The sequence below is a fragment of the Onychostruthus taczanowskii genome, unplaced genomic scaffold, assembly GCF_017590055.1.
Source record: "Onychostruthus taczanowskii isolate IOZ18803 unplaced genomic scaffold, ASM1759005v1 scaffold82, whole genome shotgun sequence".
Classification (NCBI taxonomy): Eukaryota; Metazoa; Chordata; class Aves; order Passeriformes; family Passeridae; genus Onychostruthus; species Onychostruthus taczanowskii.
This window is the reverse complement of record NW_024506112.1, coordinates 4,076,291-4,102,189: the sequence shown is the minus strand read 5'-3', so window position 1 is coordinate 4,102,189 and position 25,899 is coordinate 4,076,291. Positions and strand designations below refer to the sequence as shown.

The 25,899-nt window shown below is 41.5% G+C and overlaps 1 protein-coding gene across 1 annotated transcript in view; it reads left to right on the top strand.

Moving 5' to 3' along the window:
* Positions 1-826: 826 nt before the first annotated feature.
* Positions 827-25,899, top strand: part of PPP3CA (protein phosphatase 3 catalytic subunit alpha) — a 169,738-nt gene continuing 144,665 nt past the window's right edge. The window contains exon 1 of the mRNA XM_041424476.1: positions 827-1,457. Within this exon, the coding sequence (XP_041280410.1) occupies positions 1,400-1,457 (58 nt within the window). The 5' untranslated portion in view covers positions 827-1,399. The remainder of the gene's footprint in view (positions 1,458-25,899) is intronic.

The following is a 25,899-nucleotide window of genomic DNA, read 5'->3' as shown; positions in this document are numbered from 1 at the left end:
CCTAGAAATGTCAGGCAAATCAAAGCAGGGAGTATGTGTCACAACTGCCATCTTATGTTCTTGTGGCTTTCTAAAGCTATAGTGTACATCACCCCAGAGGGAAATGAGAAGCCGGGTTAGGTGTCTGTTGATTCTTGGCTCATCTACACAGAAGTTATTCAACAACAATTCTGTAAACATCCCTCTCCAGAACAGGTATGCCCTCTTTAATTAAAACTCACGGTGTTAAACTAAACCGGAACAGCCCAGCCTTATTCTGGAAATTAGTCACGAAATTAGTCAGGAATAGCTCCTCCTGAACAACATGTATAAACAAGCCCGTAACAATATTTATGTTGTCTGGAATGGTGGAGGACACCTTCACAGATGCAAAGTACTTTGCGATCCTCTAAGAAACACGAAGCAAGAGTTGTTGTCTTTCTTCCAGCTGGGGGTGGCGAACACTTCTCACCCATGTTTGGCCATTCCGCTTGTCCTCGCAGGCCCATTTGAGGGGACAGCGGTGCCCCAGCACTGAGGCCGAGCGCGGCAGGCTGCGCCAGCCCGTGCCCCAACTTGGCGTGTGCCAGATGCGCTGGGCAAGACACACAGCTAGGGGCGATGGATGTATTTTTTCCTTTATCCGAGGGGATGGATCAGCAACCCCCGGCTCAAGGATGCTATTTAAGAAGATCTCCCTTTGGCGCAGGCCAGCCCCAGTACCTGCGTGTCACCTCTCCGGGGACGCCGCACCCCGGGGCGGGCATCCCGCGGGGCAGGCGCTTGGAGCGGCCGGCGCTCCGCACCCGTCCGCACCCGCGCGGGGTGGCCGGGCACGCAGGCGCGGCCAACCGGGCGCGAGCGGCGCGCGGGGCCGCGGCCGGTGTCGGTGCGAGCCGGGGAGAGACCCTGCGGGGGGCGGCGGGGAAGAACGGATCCGGATCCCGGTCCCGCGCGGCGGCGGCCGTGGTGGTGGCGGCGGCGGGAGGAGCCGGAGCGGCGCGCCGTGGAGGAAGGAAGCGCAGGGCTGGCCGCTGCGTGTGCAACCTGGCTGTTCCTGCTGCCCGCGTCCACTCGCGGCTTTTCCTGCCGGCGCTGCCTGACAGCCGCCCGCCGCGGGTGTTGTCGCCGGGGTCTTTGGCGGGGGGGGGAAGAGCGAGCCGTCCTGCACAGCCCGGAGGCGTGATTGAAAGCGAGCAATAATTAACTGGAGGAGGAAGAGGAGGACGGGGGTGGAGGAAGACGAAGGAGGAAGGCACCGCGCGGCAGAGCCCAGCCGAGCCAGCGAGCGGCGGCGGGACGCGGCAACTTCGGCCGCAGCGGAGGAGCCGGAGCCGTGACCGCAGCGGCCGCCGCCGCCTCAGCCCGCGCCTGCCCTGCCCGAGGGGGGAGAGCCTCGCCGCCTCCCCGGCCGCCGGACATGTCGGAGCATAAGGCCGTTGATCCCAAGTTATCGACGACGGACAGGGTGGTGAAAGGTGGGTGCTGCGCCCCCGCCGCCCTTTCGGCCGGGTCCTCCCGCCGGGCCCCCTGCAGGGGTCGCGTCCGTCCCCCCTTCCCCGCCCCGGGCAGGTACCGCGGGGCTGCCGGCGGCGCGGCAGCTGGGAGGGGTGGGCTCGGCCCGGGGGCTTGCGCCGGGCCCCAGTGGAGGGTTTGCGGCTTCCCTCGCCTGCCTGCCCGGCGCTACATTGCAGCATTTCCCCCCCTTCCTCCCCCCGCCGCCTCCCCCCCTCCGCCTTGAAGGCGCTGCACAGGGCTGGCGTGAGAGAGAGGGGGAGCCCCAGCTTCCTCCCCCGCCCCGGTGCCTGGGGGAGAGGAGGGCAGGGCTCGGCCCCCTCCCCCAGCCCGCCTGCTCCTCTGGGCATCCCCCATTCCTCCTTCTTCTCCGGACCGCGCTCCCCGGAGCCCCCCCGCAGGCTGCGCCGCCGCCGCTTGTCACTGCCGCTCTGCTCCCCGCATGCAGCAAGGATGCCTGGAAACCTCCCCGCGCCAGCAGCCGGGGCTGCGCTCCCACACCGAGCGCCGCTGCTGCGGGACCGGTTGTGCCGCTCGGCTCCCCCGTGCCCCGCTCCCGCAGGGCCGCCCCCGCGGCACCCGCGGCGGGGATGCCGGCGAGGGGGAGCGGGCCGCGGGCGTTGTGGGAGGTGGCGAGGGCTGCTTCCTCCTCCTCCTCCTCCTTCTCCTCCTCCTCCTTCTCCTCCTCCTCCATCGCCGTCTCTTGCTGACGGCCCGGCCTGCTAGGATGTGAAGTTATCCGGCGGGCGTACCGTGTCCGTGCTCCCGCGTGTGCGTGCAGATGGCCGTGAGGGTGCTCGGCACAAACACGCATGGGCTCCATGATGTTTTCTCTGTTTCGGAGGCGCGCCTGTGCCGCCAGCCTCGGCCGTATAAACAAATTAAGAGTTTGGGTTGACAACACGTGCCCCGCAGTACAGACCGAGGTTTTATTTACTGGGGTGATGCCTGATGTAAATTGCACATGTGCATTTCTCGGTGTGTAGGAAGTGCACGTGTATTTAGTGGTCTGGGTTTTTTGTTTGTTTGTTTTTTTGCTTGTTTCTTTCCTTCTGCACTGGGCACACAGCCAAGTGTACCCAGCTCTAGTGTATTTCACCCAGTTAGGTTATAACCCGTATGCTACGGTGGACAGCACAAATCCTAGGTGCAGCATGCATGTGTCCAGATCCTGGGAAGCTAGAAATGGAAATGGCCTTGAAATACATACACTTCTGTATTTACATGAGGGTATGCCAGAATGAAACACTCGGTGTAAATATTATTTGGGAAGATGTATTATTTATGGTTTTGTGCTTATATTTACATTTACCATCTTATGCCTTTCCCCCTCTTACTTCATTTTATGCCCCTCCAAAGTGTAGGTATTCAGATGTTGCAAGAAACGTAATTGCAAGAATTTTAAGAAAACCACTTGTAATATCTGGAATATTTACAATTTAAGTTTCAGTCTGTTATATTGCCCCAAGAGTAGGCTTTAAAGCCTGTGTTTAGCTGATAGAAACAACAAATGGCCATCCTCTTAGGAGATTATGGAGTATCTATTTTTTTTTTTTAATTTGCTTAATCTGCGTGGTCCTAGTACATGACCAAACGTCCTGATCTTTGCTGTGGCAGAACTTCCTTTGGCTTAAGACCATGTTTATCATGAATAGGAATTATTCTATTTCCTAGAAGATATTTACAAAACCTTTAGTGCTTTCAGCTCATCTAAATGTGTTTTGTCAGCAACTGCTCTTTTTATTTTTCCCACATGTAAATGTCTCAAACATCTAAAACCACTATTTGTAAGAAAACTTAGCAGGATATGTAGTTAAATACTTTTATAATGCAGCTCAGAGAGAAATCAACTTGGCTAAACCGAGTTCAAGTCTTGAGCAAAAAGAACATAGATCCTGCTTGGGTGTCCATTGCTCCTGCTAACTATTTGTCTCATAATGTTAGTGTTTCAGTGTAGATGTGAAGATCTGCTTAACTGGTTCAGGCCTCTATTAAATACTGAAATCCTTTTAAGCTCTTAAAATAGCATCCAAAGAGTGTAGTACACAGTAAACTGATTGTTCATGGGATTATTCTTTGCTGCATCATAGGCACTTCACACTGCCTTCATATAGGCATTGAGGAACTCAAGAAACTGGTGGTAATAAAGGAAAGATCACTTGGTTGTTTCTGTCTCTTGAGATGAACAACTGAAATGGGCTTGCAATGTTAAATTAATACAGAATAATTAAATAAAAAGTTACGTTGTGAGCACCTATCTAAGTAGTTGAAGTCTTGTTATTTTAGGGAGGAAAAACCAGATATTCTAACACTGGTAAGGTGTAACCTGAGAAAGCAAGTGAGTTAAGTTCTTCTAAGTTAGAATATCATATAAATCCTTACTTAAAGGAAATGCCTTTAATATGGTTGTAGTCTCTAGATTAAATTTTTTCATCTTGCCTGTGTAGGATTTTTTTGGTTTGATTTTATTATACTTTGTTGATTTTTTTAAATTTTTTTTTTAATCCTCTTGATTGCTGGTGTGTGAGAGATGTTTCCTACTAACAGTAACTCAGCTGGCTGGTGAAAAATCCTGGCTTGGCACTGTTACGTAACAGTGGGATGGGCTTGGGGGGATTACAGTTCCAGCAGCTTTGTGCAAATTGCTTGTGGCTGAGAGCTGTTTCTTTGGGGGATTGCTGTGGGTTTGATTTTGTTTTTTGCTTCTCGTGCTTAAAAAACTCAAATATATGGAGAAGTGGAGTATTTCCATAGGCGAGGATTTAATCTCACACTAATTTTTCTTTGCTTTTTGAATTGTATGAATTGTACTTGAACTGATTTGACTCAAAAATAAAACATGCTTTTGGGATGAGGGGAAAAAGGCTTGGGAGACCCTAATGTTTTTAACATCTTGGTCTTCTGGCTTTGTTACGCATATCTTACACTGTCATACGATGAGAAGTGTAAAGATGAAATTCAGGTTTGCGTGTAATGTTAAGTTTCCAGAAGCAAATTACCTCCAGTTAAAATTGACAAAACCGTCTGTTTTGTTGAGCTAAAGAAAAAAGTAAAATTAATCCAGAGAATGAAGTTATGGTTTGAGAGGTACTTTCATTTTACTCTGGTGCTCTCCTGAAGATGGTATGCATATTGTGATGCAAATTACACAATTCATCTTTACTCTGGATTTTGTCAAGTTGTGGAGGAACAGCACTTTGGTCTGTTGACTGCAAATACAATAAACTGTATATTCAGGTGCATTCAGAAGTTTGTGGGATCAAGGTTCAGACAACATACTGTTGCAGGAGGTGCTGACTTGATGTGCTTATTATTAATTGAAGTTCCTTGCCTTTTTGTTAGTGGTATGGTGCAGTTTTCACTTGAACAGAGTGGTCTTAAAAGTTAGTGTCTTTCTTCAGGACTGAGGAAGCTATTCCTTATATATGCTATTTCTAACTCCTGACACTTGCCAGCCAGAGTGTGGGCTTCGTTGTTGTTGTGAAGGTAGGAATACCTGTCCAGGAAAAACTGGACTGAGGATAGTCGCGCATTTCACACGGCTCAGCTGCCTGATGTCAACAGCTTTTGCTCACTCCTGACATTAGCAAGATTTGAACCCCACCCATGGGGAAGGAAAAGCCATGTATCATGTTACTTGACCTCCTCAACGCATTTAGTGTTGCATTAGTGCCTCTGAGGAATACTGCACTAAAGCATCTTAAATAAAAACTTTGAAAGTCAACTCAAGTAGTTGTACAAAAACAAGTGAAGCCAGTATTTCTTGGAAATGTTGCGACTAGTTAGGTACAATCATTGTTTTGATTTTTTTCCTGGGCAGGTCAGATGGTTGTATGCTTTTGTGTGGGTTTTTTTGTTTGGTGCTTTTTTATTGGAAGTGGAGTTTTAATGAAATAATTCTGTCTCAACTGTTTGGAAGGGCTGTAGCCATGGCTTGTGATCCTTAGTGTTGTCCTTTGCTCTTGTGCGTTGCCTGGGGAGGTGTACATGGTTATATCAGCAATTGACAACACACAATAAAACCAGACACTGCTGTCTCTGAATTTCAAACTGTGTCATTGTTAATGCTCTCCTAAAGTGCAGGCTGACAGTTGTTTGTAATATAATATGAATGCCAGCTCACGATCGATATGTCACCATCAGTGTTAATTTCAGATTTGTGAGAGGTAAAATTGCTGTCAATAATGGAAACTCTAAACTTCATTGGTAATTCCCATTAGTCCAGGGAGACTTGTGTGTATTCATCAAAGGCTGGTGCTCCAGGCGGGAATCCAGCACTGGTGAATTTCAGAAGCCTGCTTCTGTCTCCCTCTGAAGTGAGTTCAGTTTTTCCAGCATAGATGTGTCCTGCAAGTGCTTCAGTAGTTTTTGAGCAATTGTGTTGACCTGAATGTCTGTAATGTTGGTGAATTTGGTATATATTTTGGTGTAAATTTGAGTATTGGTTATTTATAACTGTATTAGTTATAACTATTTAAGTAACCTTGGCAAGGACCAAGGTTACTTAAATAGTTATAACTAATACAGTAAAGGATGACACGCCTCTCTTTTGAGGATGAAGATTGTGTCTATCTGATGCTCATGAGGAAAAAGAAGGAATTCCTTTGTAGCTGTTTCTGTTGGCATAGGAAAGCCGACTTTACTTTTAATTAATTTATTGTTGTAGTACTTAGGAATATACTGCTTGTCCTGAGGAAGACTGCATCTAGGCTAAAGGTGTACTTTTAACTAGAGAATCCACTCAGAGCTATGCCAGAAAGGTGGCACTAGTACAACTGGGGATCTCTATCCACTATGACCTTTATTTGAAGGAGCAGGTGTACATCCACCTCAGTTTTAGTAACTCCATAGCTGCAAATCTCCTGGTATCTTTATGAAATGAGCTGTGTGAAAGGCACCTAGGAGCAGAAAACAGTTGAATATACTTGGAGAGATATTGTTGTTAAGGAAAGAAAACAAGGTTGCTGTGTTATGTTTTATTATGTATGTATCTGATTAGTTCTTACCTCGTGTCAAAACTAAGTTAATATTTGTAAGACCAATAGATTTTATCAACTGGATGACACTTAGGTGTTGCAGTCTTTGTATGTTTTACGTTGCGCGAACCTGCGTGTGTATGTGGGATGTGTGTAATGCTTGTGAGGGATTATGAGTGTGGTGCTGAGGAACTGAAACAAAACCAAAGTACAGTCTTTGATGACTATGTGTAATAAAGCTAGTGATTTGTTGTGATTTATGAACTCACTGAGCCTCTTAGTCATTAAGATCATTTTGTAAATAAGCCCTTTAGTGAAATAAGTCTTTTGCTGTATAGGCATAGGGGGAAAATTGTGCAATTGCTGAAGGGTGCCTTTCTTACAGAGTTATTGCTGCACTGCATAGGTGGGAGGCTTTTCTCATGCTCTGTGTGATGAGTGTGGCTTGCTGAGTGTGCCGAGTCGTAGGACTGATATGAAGTGAGGTACAAAATTGCCTTGTTTGTGTGTTAAAAACCTTTTGTATGCTTCTGAAGTCCACATTGGCTAAAGCTGCCTTCTGTTGCCTGCTCTTTTTGACTGAGCCTCAGTAGGGAGCTGGTGCTTTTAATACCACTGTTCGTAATCTTGAAAGAGGAGCACATACTGGATGATATCAGCATTTAACTTAATTGGAAAATATGAGCCAGTTGAGGTCATTTGCTATAGGAGGATGTTGAAGAGAACAGTTGTTTTCTCTCTGTTATCCATACCCAAATTGAATGGTATTTACTCCCATCACATGTATCCCATTTAGAGATGATAATTGTTGTGTGGATATGCTTGCATTTCAGCGCAGGTTGTGGCAGGAAGAGCACACGCAAAATATATTTACCTTTGTTTCTTTAACTTGATATTTTAAATTATCTTTTTTTGTAGTTCTAGACTTCTAGAACTCAGCACAGTGTTTTCTGTCTGGTATTTCTAAAGGAATTTTCTATCAAAACTAATTTTGGGTAATGTCAATAAATAAGTACCTGTAGCATGGATACTCCCAGCTCATCTTCCCTGTTTTTTTTTTCAGTTTCTTGTGTTTTGCTGAGTGGCTCCTACTTATAGTACAAAAGCAGGACTATAAGTTAAATTTGGTACTCCATTTAAGTGTGAGTATTAACTTACTTTAAGCTTCTCAGTCATGTTGAAGTTTATCGTGGGGATTATGTTCTTATTCATAGCTTCAAGGAATGCGGAAAAAAAGTACTTCCTTAAAAGTATTTTAAGATGGAGAGATACTGCTTAACTCTTAGTGTAAGCATGCCATAAAAGAAGCCACAAGTTTCTGAAGTAAAAGCCACTTCAAATCATCTTCATGAGAAGGTGCCTTCTTATATTCTTCTGTATGTGGTTTCATGAATCAAATATAAGCTGTGATTTCACAATTGTTCTTCAGCTGAACACTCAAGTAGTTTCCTCTTCTGATAATCAGTCATTTACCTTGACTTTCCTCCATAAAAGATCATTTTATGTCTACTCAGTAATGGTGGAAAGTATCACCCCAGTTTTGAAAACCATTGTACTGCATGTGCAGCCTAAGTATACACGTTCATCTAAGTGTGTGGCTTGCTGAGTGGTCTGCCACTTGGGTTCTAGACTGAGATGTGTAATTGCTGGAGGTGGAACTCCAGGTGCATACTTAATGGTTTCCTATAATTACTGAGGGAGGGAAGAGACTGGAGAACATATGTGGAAAACCAGGAAGACGATAAGCACTGTTATGATGGTAAATCATTCTTCTAAAGGTAAAAATCTGAACTAATTCCCACCCTATTTACTCTTCTCCCAGAAAGCTGCCACTGTTGAAATAACACCTTCAGAGTAGTACCTCCTTGACAGTCATCAATGTGTTTTAAACTGACTGATATCTCTATTTCTAAGAGAGCTTAGGCATGGTAATGTTGTTACAGCAACACTGCTGTATGAGGAGAACATGACTGCCTTATTTAAGATTGATTTAGGATGCTAGCATAATCTCCAGCTAATTGTCAACTAACACCATTTATCTTTGGAGCTGGAGAGAAGAAGAAGCAGAGTGGAAAGACGCCACACATGAAAAATGGTTAATTCTTGTGTGTCTTGGGGTGCTTGTGTCTAAGGTGTAGATATCATCCTTTAGGGTGTATTTAACCAGTTTTTGAAAACATTTCATTTGAAAACTGTCTAATCAATCAAACCTCTTTCTCCTTGTAATTAAAAGCTGTGCTGAACTTCTGTTGCAGCTCCTTTTACATGTCAGCAAGTTGGGTTGTTAATGCTTTCCTCCCCACTTATGTTTCAAAATGCCCTTTTCCTGTCTATTCCTGTCCTGCATTTCTAAAAACTCTTCTTTCCTTATTGCTCTTATGCTTATTTGGTTATTGCTAAATGTGATGAGCAGCCTAAGTGCTGCTAGATTTGAGTGATTTGGGTGCATGTATTTAATGGAAGAGGTTAATAGAACACTGTATATTTCCTTTTGGTGCATCTGTAGGTGCCTGGGGAAGCCTGTGAGAACAGGGGAAGTATATTCTGCCTCTTCTCAGACTTCTGTTGTAACTCTGCAGCCAGCTGCTGACTGTAGCTTTCTTTTCAGTGAATAGCTCCACTGTCAGTGTGCTGCTCAAGCTCTACCCAGCTTGTCACAGAAGGATGTCTCTATTCTGCAGCTCAGCTGCTGCTTGCAGGTTTCTTACAATTTATGTTGAACACTCGTAGTGTGACTGTGAGTTTCAGCTTGTGTGGTTTGCAAAGCCAGCATGAACAGTGTGTTTCTCAGTTAACTTGGAAGGGAGGTGGTGCTTTGGTGCTTTTATAATCAGACATGGAAGTTAGTTAGCAATGAAGGGTAAGACTTGGTGAAGTTGGTAATACTTGAGAAGAATCCTGAGGTTCACCACAGATGAGTGAATTTTAAAACCCCCACCTTAAACTTTAGGATAGAAGGTGCAGAACCTAGTCTGTATGGAGACTATACCAAACCTTTGTGGAAAAGAAAGGGAAAAACCATGATAAAAAAGGGTTGCATACAATCTTTGAGAAAAGCAGCAGCAATTTTTTCATATTTGAGAAAGCCATATCTCGGTTAATAAAATGAAGCTTTCAAAATCAAAAAGTGCTGTAATGTGACGAAACATGTACTGATGGAGACAGATACTGTTATAACAGTATTCTATCCTATATTCTTTTACTCCATCCACTTGTTTAGAGGCACTCAGCTTAGGCATTTTATTGCATCAGATCGCTCTTGGCCAAAATACTTTGAATTATCTTGACTTTTGCACAATGCAGAGCTGAAGGAAAAAAAAAAACCCCAAAATTGCTATGGAGCAAATTCTGCTACAGTGTTTGTCTAATACTTCCTAATTGTGCAGACTTGATCTTTTTGTACAATGTTGCTATAAGAAAGGAAGTGCACTTTGAACTTCTGATTGGAATGTTGAAAATAACATGTGTTAATAATGGCTTATGCAGATGCGATGCTGCAGAGTCTTAGAACAGTCACTCTGGGCATTGTTCAATAGGCTTAATTAATAGAATCCAAACTATCCAAAACTAGAGTTTTGGCCTCATTCAGTGTGTGATTAGATTTTTATTTTTAATTTAGACTTTTGTTTTTGAAGGTAGGGTTTACAATTCTACTTTTTAATTTTATTTTTTTTTTATTTGCTGATAGTGACAGATGAGTTAATGTGTGGCTGCATAAAGTTTCAGGGTTGGTCGTGTTTTGAAGTAACCATCATTTGGAAAGAAATCCTTTGCACTCTAGATAGATGTCCCAAAGTGAGGAAAAGAGGCTCAGCTTCTAACTTATCTGTTGCTAAGTTTGGCTATAAGTACATGTTTAGCAATGATTTCTTCCTTTGGATCAGGAAGTTTCATTGTCCTAGGTTTTTTGTTGCAGCTTTGTTTGTTACTTGTTGCAGAGTCCCGGGCTGCTGCCACGAAAATGGGTCAAAGCAGTGTATGTTTAGGACGTCATCTTTCCAAAGTATTTGGAATTTCTCTGGCAGTGTTTTTGTGTCTTAAAGTGGAGAAAATGGTAAAATAACTTCTAATTGTCTTCATGAATTATTTATTTTCTTGGTAACTACAGGGAAGACAAAAATCAGCGCAGGATTGTGATTTCTTCCTGGTCTGTAGCTCTATATGAATGATCTTGGGGGGAGGACACATTGCTAGAGAGGAACCTATATTCTCTCATTTTCTTGAGAAATTCCATGAAATTACTTGACGTAGTATGTCTCAAGTCCTGTGGAGATTTTATGTGGGAACACATGCTTTTTCTCCGTATGTCAAGGAGTAATGCTCCATTAGAGAGAGTTGTATCTGAAAATTCTTCCTGCATCTATATGTGTGTATATATATATGTATGAACTTTTCTATTTTAACCTTTTCTTTGCATTTGTGTACTTGAATTTTTATGAAAAAGTCTGATTTGGTTCATGTATAGTTCAGTTAACAAAGCAATTAAAAGCTTCTAGATGGTGACGCCTACCCTGTTCTTGGCTCCAGAGAAAAGATGTTTCATCATCATCTTTGAACTTGAGACTTTTAGTCAGCACACCTCTTTTCAACAAAAAAACCCCAAAAAACCAAAAAAACAAACCAGGATTTATTAGTTGAATTATCTTTTTATTACTGGAAAAGACAATTTTGATAATTTAATACCTGTTATTTACCATGATTTTGTAAGTAGTTTAACATAATTGACAATTTGAATAAAGAACCATTCATACAAAATCCCTTCCTATCCCCCCAAAACACTCAAAACCAACCCATGAACAGAAATTAAAAAATAAAATCAAGCAGGATTTAAATGATTTCTTAGTCTTTTTTCCATGATGCTTGCCAAGTTTCAGTTTGATGTAGATTACAATGGTCATACTGTGTTACAATCTTTTAAAAAGTGCAACTGGTCATTAGCTGCAATGACATGAACAGCTGTAGTATTTTATGACAACAGCTGGGAACAATCTAGTTCTCTTCAATAACTTTCTTTTGTTGTTTCTTTCATGCCATTTTTAAAATGAGAAAGCAAGATTACTGTATTTGTTCTCTATTTTACACCAGGGATTTCTTCATAGGCAGTGGTGGCAATTACGTATCAAAATACGGCATTGCTGTTTGTGACTTGGAACGTTTCCCTCTGCAGGACCTGTTTCATAACCTGCTGAAATCTGTGGGAGTTGGAGTCTTTCATTAACTTGAGTAAACTGTGAATCAAGTTGTCATCCTAGGATTTCTTATTTTGGCCTTCCTTTTTCAGTGCATGATTTCTTTTTGGTTTAAACTACTTTGTTATATTTGATCTTTTACAGCATTAGCACTTATTTTAAGAGTGAGCTAAGTGCCTTTCTACTTTGCCATGCTCGTTTACCAAGTGAGGATGAACTTGTCTGTTTGTAGGTTGCTGGTTTGCCAAGAAAGTTTGCCTCACTGTTGCTCTCTCTTCAGAAGTGTAGTCTAGAATGTTTTCTTTGTATGTGCATATGGTTGTTCTTTATTGTTGGAAAAACAGGCAGAAGAGTTTATGTATCTATGTTCTTTTTGTGTCCCTTTACAAAGAAATTTTCTTCAGTAATGAACGTATTTGGGTCACCTTAAATAAAATCTGTTTAACATATTTTTCAGATATAAGAGAGTAACTCCTAAAGTCACATGGGTGGTGCTAAAGATGTACACACCAGACAGGTATGGGAGCATTATTTACTTCCCTGAGAAACCTGCTGTCGTGTGTCACCCAAGTGGCGGTGTCTGTGATTACTAGAGGGGAGCCTAATGCATAACATGGTGTATTGGGACAACAGATGGAAAGAAAATTAATAGCACAGTGGGCAAGGAGGTGTGTGTTCAGTGCAGTGAACTGTTACTAAGGGAATTTAGAATTAAGGTAGTTTAGAAATCCAGAGAGAGAGCTGTTTTGGTACTGCTTTGCCTCATGGGCCCTGTTGGCTCAGGTGAGTATCCTGGAGGTGCCTGTGCAGCAGTGCAGGAAGCTGGGTGGTAGTTCCTGGGGAGCTTGACTCTCAACAAGCACAGAACTGCCAAAGGCAGTTGGTGAAATTTTTAGTTATTCGTATACTCTGTGTGTATACCCCTAAGTTTGGTTGAGATTATCAGAGAACGAACTTTCTGCATATTTTAAAAAAAAAAAGTTTGCTGAGGGGAAGTGCTTATAGTTTCTGTTAACCATAACAACCTTTAATCTGTCCTTATGTTATCAGTAAGAAAGAGGGGGAAATGACTTTAGGATGCTGTGTTTGGAGCATCCTGACATAAGGTTACTTTTTGGTAGTTGGAGGAAAGAAGTGAACTCAAAAGAAAATCCCATACTTGTACTGCAAAAGAGGAAGAACCTACACTCATTTCAGTTGAGAGATCAGTTTTAGCTTCTGGGCTGTTGACTACTACAGGAATGGTTTGATTTGTTTTTCCCCCTCCCTGCTTTATCATTTAATCTTCTGCTTTCCACTTCACTGGAGAAATAGTGTATCCGTAATTTTTATAAATGATGTGTCAAACACCTTTCTCAGTCACTCTCAGTAAAAAAGCACAAGCTCTGACAGCTTCACAGAAGCCTGGTTAAGGCTGGGAGGGACCTCTGGAGATCATCTGGGCTAGCCCCAGCTCTCTCAGCCTTTCATCACAAGAGAGATACCTTGGTCCTATAAGTCATATTTGTGGCACTTTGCTGGGCTCTTAGTAATTGGTCCTTATCTCACAGTTTGTGGGACATGTGAAAGTACATGGAATTTGTGCATATAGAGAGCTTGCACATTAGGGAATAGCATACTTTAATCATTTTAGCAAGGTATTGTTCCTTCCCTGGAGCTCTGACTCTCAAGTGACATTTACCTCACACGTAAATACTGTTTGTTTACCACAGAGAAGATGAGAGATATCACTGTCATTAGCAGAAGTCTTAAATGCATGTGAATTTTCTGTACACTTAGCCTCACATCTTGTATCCCATTGTAACAGACAATATTTTGCTGTAGGTTATTTGTATAACCTTGGCTAATCTCAGAAGTACTGCCCATTAGCAAGTTACTCTGCAGATATCTTTTTGGTTATAATCCAGTTGCTCTGGCTTCTGAAAGTGTGTTAGGCTCTTTGCCTTCACTTCCAGATTTATGGAGACAGAGGTTTTTATGGGTTGTCGTAGAGAGTTTGCCAAGAGCCCTCAGGGCTGCATAATGACAGTTGTTGCCAGCAGGTTGATAGAGGTGAATCCTTTGCTCAGCACTGGTGAGGCCATACCTGAAGTGCTGGATTCAGTTCTGGTCTTCCTAGTATGAGAAAAACATGGACATACTGGAACAAGTTCAGTGCTGGTACACAGAGATGGCCCTGGGACTGGGGAAATCCGAGAGAGCTGGGGCCGCTGAGTGTGGAGAAGACAAGGCTCAGAGGGGCCTTATCTGGCTGTATAAAAGCTGGTTGTAGGAAATGGAGAAGGGGCAGCCAAGCTCTTTTCAGTAGTGCCCAGTGACAGGCAAGAGGTAATGGGCACTAATTGACAGCTCTCACAGTAACTTTCTGTGTTCCAAACACAAGCACAGGTTGCCCAGAGGGGTTGTGGAGTTTCATCCTTGGAGTCATGCAAAAGCCATCTTGATGGGGCCCTGTGCAGCTGGCTCTAGCTGGCCCTGCTTGAGGACAGGTGGTGGTTGGAGCTGCTGACCAACAGAGGTCCCCTTTCAACCTCAACCCATCTGTGGTCACCTTTTACTCAACTCTCTTAAGTGGATAATTAAAATGCTTGATCAGTTCAGAGACCTTTTGACCTAACATGAAGTACAGAAATCTCCCTTAAAAATTCAAAGTTGCATTTGCTAATAAGGTGTTCTACAGGAAGAATGCTTTGTCCACCATGTAAGTAATTATCTTGGCATAGCAGCAAGATATGTTGCCTTGGTAAGATATATATAAATTTATGAGTTAATGCATCCATATGTAACTAGTAGTGTTGCTGGCAAAATATTTGCACAGATCACTCTTGAGAATTTTCAGAATCTCCTAAGCATGTGCAGCTCTGGATTTGATGTAGCTTGGAAGCAGGACAGATAGTATGACCACTGTACTTCGCTTTGGACAACTGTAAGAAAAAGGGAAAGAAAGCTTTTATATAAGTTTTCCATAGTTACTGCCAGTGTTTGTAATATGACTGTCAGAAAGGTCCATTTTCTAGTTACTACAAGGAAGCAGTTAGCTTTCCCTAGTCCTTGGTTCATCTGATTTTTTCATAGTGGCATGACAATTGAAATTGAGAGGGATGGCAATTGTCTTTCAGCACTGACACTCTCTGGCATATTTTTTCTTTGCTGCTTTCTCTTGTTTATTTGTTTCCTTATGAGGGTGAGTGTTGCCCTTTAAACCTGACTAGGTTACCCTTTAAACTGAATATTGTGTGTGTTAATCTAAAATCAAACTTGAGATAAGGGAATCTCTTGATGTGGGTAACAGGAAATGAAAATGAGCATCTGGAAAAGTTCAGATTATGACAGAATTATGCTGACTGTTTCAGAAGAGTTAGTAGAGGAACTATACTAGAAATTTTGAGCAAGTTCTGTAGGTGGCATCACCTTCATGGATAAGTAATCTGGATAATGGAGGTAATATTTTGTTTTGGAAGTGTAGCTTCCAGGGTTGCTCAGTTCACTACATTTGAGGAAAAAGATAGATACTGTAATTTAAAGCATGAATTGCCTTGGTGTAGTATAAATCATAACATAAATTAAAATGTAGGGCAAACATACATCCCCATGAAAGAAGCTCTGAAATATTCTGTGTTGTAGGAGGCTGGGAAAGCAACAGGCTGAATTTATTACTGGTTCTGTATACAACAACCATCAGAAATGATGCTGCTTAAAGTTAGGGAAGTCACAAGAGGAGTTTGAATTACCTTTTGTTTTCTGCTTCAGTATCTACACATTCAAATAATTCAAAGCAGAAAGGAGTATTAACCTTCAGTAGTGAGAACTGCTAAGTATGATAAATGACTCAGCAGTTCTCACTACCGAAGAGTAGTGAGAACTACTCTTCAGTAGGAAGAGAGGATAGTTACATATTTATTCATGTGTGTGTATCTGCAGCACTGTAGAAGTCTCTGTCAAAGGTCTAATTTCTCTTCAAAGAAACCACCAGAAAAATGGTCCATATAGGCAATGTGTTTGTACACAGTAGGACTGTAATATGCTACGAACGTCTTCCTGAGATCAGCAGGTGCTCCTAAACTTTACTTTAAAACTGAAAATAGAAAAATCCTGGATGTTTGTGATTGGATAGTAAACACAAAGCATGCTGCTAGTTAGTTTCTGACAGACCAGCATCCTCTGCTTGTGTAAGTGTGCCTGTTTCTTGTTCAGTGGCAGTGCAGCTGAAGAGGAGTATGTGAACCAGCACCACTCTATAAGGGAAAGGTGAGTGTTAAAAGCTTTCTTCTTGAAACCCCACCAATTTTCTCTGTAGCATTTAACTTCCCATTCAGATAAGGAAGTAGCTCTGGGTAGTTGTGTTGCCAGGCAGGTGTTGCAGAGGCAAAAGCACTAATACTTTGTGCTATGTATTGAAAAGATTCAGAAGCTTTCGAAGACTTTTTGCCTGTTTTCAATCCTGTAAGAGCCTTAGGTAACAGGTTACTAACTCTTAATTCCTGAGTTAACCAAAATTAATGCCTTTTGATTGTTAAAGAAAAAAAATAGCCAAACCTGTGATACACAATCCCCTCTCCCCAAATCAACAAACATCTCAGAAAAAATTATGCATCTGCATGTGTATAATTATGCAAAAGCATTATGCATATGTATGCATTTTTCTTCTTTCCCTTTATAAGCAAATTTTGAGTCTTCATTAAAAGGATGTTTTCTTGCATTGGTGGCCTAACTGCTATAAAACCTGTGTTGATATGGACTGTTTAATGTCATGCCTTTCTCCTGTGCCAAGAAAATGGTGATGACTGGAATGCATGTCATCAACTTCTGTAATCAGGGTACTTGAAATATTTACAATACCGTGATTATAGTACAGCTTCTTATGTACACATACACACACAATGTAGCTGCCTTATATATTTTGGCCTTTCAAGTTTACATTGTCATTTGTCTGCTAGTCTCATGTGGAGTTTGTTTTTTATCTAAGATGCTTGTCAAAAATGAATAAAATATGAACTTCTTTATCTGCTATGTGAGGTTTGCCATGTGGACACTTACAAAATATCCTAGTGAAATGAACAGGAGAAAAGAGCAAAGTTTGAAGATTTTCACAGGCCAAAACAAACATTCCAATATCTACTGAAACTACCAAATTCTGTTTTAGGGGCTTGTCTGTCAAGAGTCTAAAACCTTTTCATGGATCCAGTGAATGGAATTGAGCAGCAGGGAATCCTGGAACAGATTTGCTGGAAAGGCCTCTGTTTGGAAGGACACCTCAAATGGCCAGGACTAACCTACATAAAAGTACCTATCCATGTTGCTTTCTGTAGTTGTGAGATGCAGAGAAGTTTCAGGACAAGATCTTTTGGTCTGATCTGTTTTGTTTCTATTGTGTGCAAAAGCTGTGACCAGTTGGTGCTATGCTTGGCTAAAAAAGCCAATTCTTTGTAGACACTACTCCTAGTTCTTGTTTCAGATCCTGATATTGAGTCCAATGGGAAGTAATAAGGTATCCCAGAATAATTACACCTGTAGTATTTTCTGTCTGATGGGCAAAGTTCACATAAAACCTTCTAAAGCATGACAACAGACTTATTTAATTGAATCCATATTCTAAACTGGGCATACTTGGACTGAGTCCAGGGCATGAAACTGGAGAGGATTGGGTGGCACTAATACATGGTGTTCTCCTGTAACTGGATTGCCAGGCATCTGTTGCAGGAGGCATTAGAGAATGTGCCCACCCAGTGATAGTCAAAGAAACTTGAATTACTCCTTGCTGGGGATCTTGTAGAATTTTTTATGCTGGTGCCTGGAGCTTTAAAATGAGGCTGTTGTAAGTGGTTTTGCTTTCCTGGCATGAGGGCAATAGCCACAGCAAGAGGATATGGATTCTTGCTTTATTGCTAGACTGAAATTGTGGAATAAAGTCCTCCTTTTTCCTGCTGGGATGAAGGGTGATCCTAGATCTTATGCTCTGTGCACCTATGTAAAACATTTATGTTTGACCTTACTTTTTCTCGTGCAGTCTATAGTCTGTTTAAACCTGGGTCGTTTCATGTAACTTGCACCAAAAGACAAGTGCCTTTTTTTTTTCTTTTTTTTTTTTGCTTGTCCCTCTTCCTATGGAAAACCAAAGAGTTCTGGTTTCACATTGCAGATGCTGATTGTTGTTGTTTAATTCAATTAATGTTCTTTGTGAAAAGAGGATGATGTAAGGACAAGAAGTGAAAACCAATACTGTTAGAAAATCATGCACTCCTGTGTGGATATGTGGCCGTGTAGCTTTTGTCTTCCTTGAGAACTGAGGGTTTCTCTTTCATGCCTGGCTGACTGATGTGCCCTGCCCTGTTGGGCTGTGCAGTCTGTCTTCCCTAACAGGCTGTAACAGGTTTTTTAAATCTCTTTTTGAGAATTTCCAATTTTGCTGGCTTTTTTTTTTTTTTTTCTATTTAGGTGTACAGTCCCCTCCCCTAAAGGTTGCCTTTTGTCTGCTGATGTACATAAACCACCTCAAGGTTTTCTTAAAGAATAGTGGAAGCAGGCCCACTAGTTCTCCCAGGAGAGAAGTGCAGTGAGGTCAGTGGTATTCCTTTTAATTCCCTTTTGGTTTTGTTCGCTCCTATGCCTTGTAAAACAGCCAGGAAGATTTGTCACAAATCATGTTTGTTTCTCCTTGTGCAGAATATAATCCAATGTTGACTTTTATTTTCCTTACAATAAATCTTCCAAAATCCCAGCAGCAGACTCACAAATGGCATTTTAGTTTTCTCGTTTGGAATCTAGTGTCCCAATCTGTTACATCAATATTGCTCTCAGAATAGTGCCACTTGTTATTACCTGTCTGGTGAAAGCATTGGATTTGGCATGCATATATGTGTGTTCTCCTTGTACAGTTTTGTTTTTGTCTTAACTTATAGTATACATATTGCCTGCCACATCCCCTCAGGTGTAGGAAATAGGATCTCCACAACTAGGATTCCGGAACAAAAGCAAGGTTTACTCTTTAAATGAGAGTATGAATTGTTACTGTAAAGCCTTGACTCCGAATATAGTCAGTTGTTGGGTTTTCAGTAGCAAATTACTTCATCTTCTCTGGAGGAGTCACAGCTTCCCCTTTTTGTCTCTTTTTAAACTGTAATACTTGTTACCTTTTATTAACTTCACTTGAATTGTTATGGATGGAAAGTAGTGGAGCTGTCTGCAGAATATTTACAAGTTTACTGTGAGAAAAGTTTACAAGTCTGTTGCTTTTGTGGCACCTTTTGTTTTTGATTCGTCTTCTCTCTGCTATAACTTCACTGAAATCCAGAGTCTCTCTGGCACTGGGAAGTGTGTGAAAGGCCAAAATGTCTCATTCAGACAATGACTCAGATGTGCAGTCACTTAACTCTGCAAAGGCTTTGTTGTATCTTAGAACCGAGTGTACACTGCTCTGCTAATATCCTCAGACCTGGAGGATGTTCATGGGCACTCAGCCAAGTACAGATTATCCCAACCCTTGAAAACTGCTTGGATCCCAGTATAGTTTGCAGTAATTTGGTTTTTTATATATAGCAGTGATGAATTAAGACAAATACTCTCTGAAAAGCTTCTTAAAATTTTAGAAAGAAGAGGTTTTATTTTCTCTAATACATACCTTCCTAAGGCAAAGTGATTATTCTTTAAGATCTCAGTCTTCTGTGGTGATTTTTCTCCCCCAAGAAAATCTGTGTGGAATTAATAGAAGACCTGTATATAGAGAATAAATTCCTTGCAACTTCTCAGATAAAGTGTTGTTAAAAATTGAAAGGATCATAAGTTTACAGCATTAGGTAGAACTACTGAGAAATAATTGTTCATGTTTTTACCTTGAACACATGGCCTTGATCAGGTGGCAACAATTAAAAAAGTGGTTTTGCATTTCAAGTAGAAGTTGACATTGCTATTCACAAAGGCTTATGACTTGTGCATTTAAGGAAAAGAAGGACCAAGATTTGTCCTGTTTGCAGAACACCTGGTTCTGTGAGTTAGAGATGATGGCTTGCGGAGGGAGCGGTGGCGGTGTCTGGAGAGGAGACCCTGTGCCACTTCATCTTTCCTTCCTCTTTTATCCCTTGCCTCTTGTCGTCCTTCCCCCACTTTTTTCGTTTTACTGAACTGTGTTAATTTGTGCCATGATCCCAAAAACGAAGAAAACAAAGTGTGTTGAAAGGTTGGTGTTCTTTCAGATCTTGTGCGAGAAGGCTTTTGCAGAAATACCCAATTCTAGCAAGTACAGAAAATTAGATCAAACATTATGTGAGAGAATACTTCCATTTTGGTCACTGCAAAAGAGGAGAAAATTATATTCTTATAGCATTTTTTTAGCTGAGGTGCACTGTCAGGAGAATCATCCTTATGGGAATATTTGCATACAGAAGTAAAAAAGGTTGTGTAGGTCTAAGTTGGGATTCCTTTTATATAAATGTCACTTTTAAATTATTGTTGCTTTTTTACAAAAAAACAACTTTCCATCTAAACTCAATTACCTGAAAAGAAGCTGAAGGGGATATTTGTGGGTGTTTATATAAATTTTTCAGTATTTCATACTGGAGCAGTATTCCTAAGGATCCCTTAGTGGACTAGACATGAGCAGAAATGGATCAGTCTCTTTAATCTTGTCTAATGAAGTGTACTTGCTTCAGCTGTACAGAGCCTGTTTTGCTTTTAATTCAACTGAGGTAAGAGCCAGTGGAGGCTGTCAAGTGCTTGCATTATCTGCAAGAGGCAGTGGTTTGGCTGCTGAGCATGCAGAGCAGTCACAAGGCCGGGTGGCTTAGCACAGCCCCGTGGCTTACCTGGACTTTGTGCAAGAAAACCTCTCTGGGGAAGGGTGACAAGCTTATGCTTGAGTTTGTGCCTGAGCCAGCTAACTGAAGTGACAAGTGCAGCCATTTCTCTCCTTCTGCCTCCCCCGTTGTTATTTTTTTTTTTTTAATTTGCTGATGCAGGTTTGCGGTATGGCTGAGGAACCAGTGACTCCACACATCGGCTGTGGTTCTCTCTGTACCAGCAGTCAGTCCTTTCTAAATGTATCAGATAAGCAAAACAGTTTATAGAGGGCTCAGTAAATTCACTTAAAGACTTGTAAATACTGTTTGCCTTATCTCTGTTAACCTAAACAGTTTCTGTAAATGGCTGCTGGTAAATGATCTTCACTGAGTTCTATGAAAAGAAAGTATTTAGTTTTAGATTAGTTCAAGAGGCCAAAGGAGTTTACTTGTCTGTGATGGGAAGTTCTCAAATGAATCACAAAATCATATATGGGTGGTCTTGAGACAAGCTAATTAAATGTAGTAGGAATCTTAAAAACATTTTCTCTTTTAGTTTTTCTGTTCTTAAAAAGTTAGTTATTTTTTCCAGAATGATGTAATTTGATGTTTTAAGGAAGTTATTACCAATACCTAAAAAACTTGTATGCACTCAGAATGATTACAAGAACAATTTCAGTGTAGTGCTTTTGTAAACATCTGCAAGAGGCTGGAGTTTCATACTTCGTTGTTTTGTAGAAGTGGAGTTGGACTAAAAGGCTTTTTCCTGCTGATACATCATTTTCTGTTCCATGGTCAGCTGAAAGATAATTAAGTGGCATCCTGTCTGTGAGGGAGGTACAACCCCTGGAATTTTCTTGCAAAGCCTGGAAGATTACCTGTTTTCTCAGGGTCTTGCCTAAAGCCAAGTCCAAAATGCTGGTTTAGTAACTTAATGATGTATTTTTGGTACTGGTGCCAGGTCTTACTCATCTTACGATGTCTTGCTGATTAATAAAAAAGTTGTTTTTAAACTTTGTCATCCTCTTGCTTTAACTGGGTGATACAAAGTACTAGGAACATCTCTGAGATCAGTTTTCTTTTGATCTGTGAAATGGTTTTTGTTTTATAATTTATAAAAAAAATTGTGTGTTGAATGAATTCTGCTGCCACTTATCCTTCTGGGGGGATGGGAGGTGGCTGCCCAGGTTAACTAGTGAATACCAGTAACCTCTGCTTGCCAAGCGTCTTTTGGTTGTTGTTCCCATCCATTTGAGAGCAGGACTTGCTGCTTGTGGCCTGGTTCCTTCTGTAGTCTCCCACCATGCAGACAGAGCAGCTTCAGCATTTCTGGTGCTGTTGCCATGATTCCTGTAACATAATACAGGTCAGGAGACTCTCACCTCATGTTAGGAAGGACCTGTGAGCCTTTGCATGGTGTAGGATTAAGAGCCTCTGTGCCACTTTAAAATGTTTTTCTTTCTGTAGAAGGAGGAAAGAGAAGCTGAGGGTCTTCTGCTTTTTGCTTCCCAATGTGAAGCTCATTAGCTGATTGCTAAAACTTAGAATGATTTAATCTGTGATGCAAGGCACAAATCTAACTACTTAACCAACTAAATAACTAAAGTCACTATTAAATATCTATTCTAAAATGAAGAATCATAACATCTGATAGCACATCTGAAAGTTGTAAAGTACAGCTATGGATGTGCTTGTCCCTTTTTGCTGATTTTGCATATTTGAGAAACTTCAGTAATATCTTTAAAAAGGCTTAATTGGGTTGAGCATTTCAGCTTTTTAAATGACTGCGTGCAGTATATGAACTATTATATTCTCCAAAGATGAAGTGTAACAAAGAAGTCATGTGCATTTTTTAAAATCAACAAAGGAGGAAGTAGACTTGCTATATTGCCTTTTAAATAGAATATTCTGTACATTTTGGTTTCATACAGAAATCTTTTCCTATACTGGAAACTCCTGAATGGATGCAGAGCTGCCCTTACACTGGAACATTTGTCATGTGTAGGAACATTTCCTTGTAAATCTCATTACCAGTGTTGCAGCAGAACTTTCTTCTAGCTGTGTTCAGAGCATAGGCTCTTGTGACTTTAAAATATAATCCTTACTGTTTATGAATGCAACACTGAGAATGAGGCCTCTGTAAATAGATCCAAATCCATATTTGTGGGTGGGAACATGTGAGGTTTTATGGTGTTTTTTAATCCGATATCTTGAGACAAGCAGCTGCCTCTAGCATCACTCAAAGAGCTGCAAAATTGAATTAATCAGACATGCTTCTTTGACTGATATTTGGAAACTAATAGCAACCCTGTCACTGTCCATGGTCAGCTGAATTTTACCCAGCTGGAAATCCCAGTGGTGTTCTCTGATCATAGTGGAGAAAGCTGATCCACTGGCCAGACCTTTGCCTGTTGACCTTCTGCAGTGGTTTCCACCTCCCCTGGGGAAGTCTCCTGCTCACTGAGGGGTGAAGAATTTGGGCCCTGTGTTTGTAGGAATTGTGTGTAATCCTGGACATCCTTAGTGGTTAGAGCATGGAAGGTTATAGATGTGGGCTTCCAGGTTGATAATTTTTTGTATGCAGCTCTCTTTTTTTGGGACCAAATAATGCAGGCTGAACAGAAGTTACATTTGCCTGATGATTTGGCCCTCATTAGGATAATTTTTATTTTTTTTTTAACACAGAATGTACGTGTCATTCATTTGTTGGAAATATACCAAGGGAGCTCCAAAGCAGACGAATCAAAAATGAGAAGCTAGCTAATCACAAAAATCAGCACTGTTTTCTGCTGGAATTACAATGCTGGGAAAACTTCTCATAGTCCCTGCAGATGAGCCAGCAGTGCTCTGCCAGCCAGAAGGGCCACCCATGTCCTGGGGTACATCAGGCACAGCATCGCTGGTCAGGCCAGGGAGGGGATTGTCCTGCTCTGCTCTGCACTGGGGTGGCCTCACCTCGAGTCCTGGGGGCAGTTTTGGGCACCACCATATAAGAAAGATATTAAGCTATTAGAGAGCATCCATAGGAGGGTAAGGAGGCTGGTGAATGTCTGGAGGGGAAACCTTATGAGGAGCAGCTTGAGGTCACTTGGTTTTGTTCAGCCTGGAGGAGGCTGAGGGGAGACCTCATTGCTGTCTTCAGCATTCTCACAAGGGAAAGCAGAGAGGCAGGTACTGATCTCTTCACACTTGTGACCAGTGACCAAGGGAATGTTTAGTATCAGGAAGAGGTTTTTCACCCAGCAGGTGGTTGGGCACTAGAACAGGCTGCCCAGGGAAGTGGTCACTGTCTGAGTTCAAGGAGTGTTTGGACAGTGCTCTTAAGCACATGGTGTGATTCTTTGGGTGTTCTGTGCATGGCCAGGAGTTGGACTTGATGGTCCTGATGGGTCCCTTCCAACTTAGCATATTCTACGATTTTAGTCACTGACTCTGTCCTTTGAAGTTCAGAAGAAATAATTACAGTACTTGAATGTCTACAGGTGCAGTATGAATATATTTCACATAATGTTCTAAAGTCTGCCAGGTTTCTTGTGGGTAGTATATTAGCTAATTTTTCTGACATTATGTATAAAGCTTGGAAGACATGACTGATGGATAAAAAGTCTTACTCCTTATTTCTCTATTGAATTGTTTAAAGATCCATTGGAGTGCTAATCACAAAACAGAAACAAATTTTTCCCACACTAATGTAGCATCAGTTATATGCACAACATACTGTAACCTTCCAAACTGGCATGAAAGCCTCAAAACTTTTGGTAGGCTGGAGGATGCATGGCATGTATGGAATACTGACAACCTTTTTTTGCATACCTCTGCTTCTTTCCAGTCTGGCAGTGGGGGGTGGAAAGCTGCTCCAGGGATGGTGCAGTGGCTGTTGAGTATTGTTCAGCTGCTCCCAGGTGTCTCCCACCCTTCTCTGAACACCATGCTCTGGTGCCTGGTATTCCTGGTTATGAAGTCAGAAGACAAAAATATTTCCCACACCTGGGTTGTGTGGATGATGTCTCAGTAGATTTCCTCACTCGTTTTCCATTTAAATGTGGAGATACCTGCCTGGGACACAGATTGGAAAGTTCACTGTGTTTCTTGGTACATGGCTTCATGTCTTCTTGAGCTGTGGTTGTAATTATGGTATGGAAGTAAAAGTTAGGGAGGGAGAGTTGCTCCCATGCAGTGTAAGGTAGCACATGGCTCACCAGTGATGCCAGTAATGCCAGTCGGTGCCTTTGGCCTTGGGTATTTGTGGCAGGAGGTGTCAAGCTGAAGGCTCTGTGCCCCAAGAGGGTGAGCAGGACAGTGACAGTGGTGTGTGGTTCTGCTGGCGGCACATCAGGAGCCTCTTGCTGGATATTTTGTTGAGGATATTCAGCTACCTGACCTGTTGAACATTTTGTCTGTCAGCTTTTCAGATTAATGCAGATGCTAACATGCTCTCAGAGCAGTTTTGGTATTATTACTTGCACATTTGTGAAAGCCTTCTCTTTGATAAATTTTTACTATGTGTGTTTAACAACTTGGGTGTAAAGCCCTGGCTCTCCCTCAAGCCTGAGGGAGCCTTGGCACGAAGCATGTAACAAATGAAAAACTGGCTTGATCCAAAAAATAGGGCTTAATTTCTTTTCAGATGGCTATCTTGCTGCTCACTCTATATAAATGTTGTCTCTCACTTTAGAAGTAAAATAAATAAAATCTTTAATAAATAAAATAATAAATAATAATGCAATTAGTGGTTGACAAGAAGAAGCAGTGCTCTTGGAATTTTTGTGATTGCTGAGGTGGCTACTTGTTAACAATTAAAATTAAGTTTGTAGAAACTGAGAATAGAAAATTTATGTAAACTCTAAGCATGCTTTTGTTAGATGATTTTTCTTTTTTTTTTGCAAGTGGACTTCCAAACCTTGTGAAAAAGAAGCATAGTGATATGAAATAGAAACCATTGAAAAGGAAGACCAGTGTTCATGTGTTTCCTGTTTTATCGTTATTTTGTGTTTAACTTGTCAGTGGCAAGATTCACATGACCTAAAACATCCTTTTGAAGCAAATTTGCCTACTTGTATGACTGTGCTTATTTGTTCTGCATTTTGAAGAACTCCCTAATGGGTTCATGAAAAGGCTTACTTTTATTATGATACATGATATTGTGACTTATCAAATACTGCTTTATTTTACCTTGCTCAAAGGAAATGAAGTATGGATGACCTTAATTCAGTTAGTTAGTAGTAGGTGATCCTTGTACTTTTTGGTATTTAACTTATAGAAAAAGCATGTATGACTGAAGTGTGAGAAATGTGCATTTCTCTTTTTGTATGAATAAATAAGGATTTAATTGCTCCTCTAAGGAACAGGATTTAGTTTATACATGCATGCCTCCTTTTAGAATGTAACAGATACATTACTGTTCTCCCTTGGTCAGTCTTGCATGAAACAGGAAAAAGAAATGCAAAGCTTTTGCTTTTCTTCAAACTA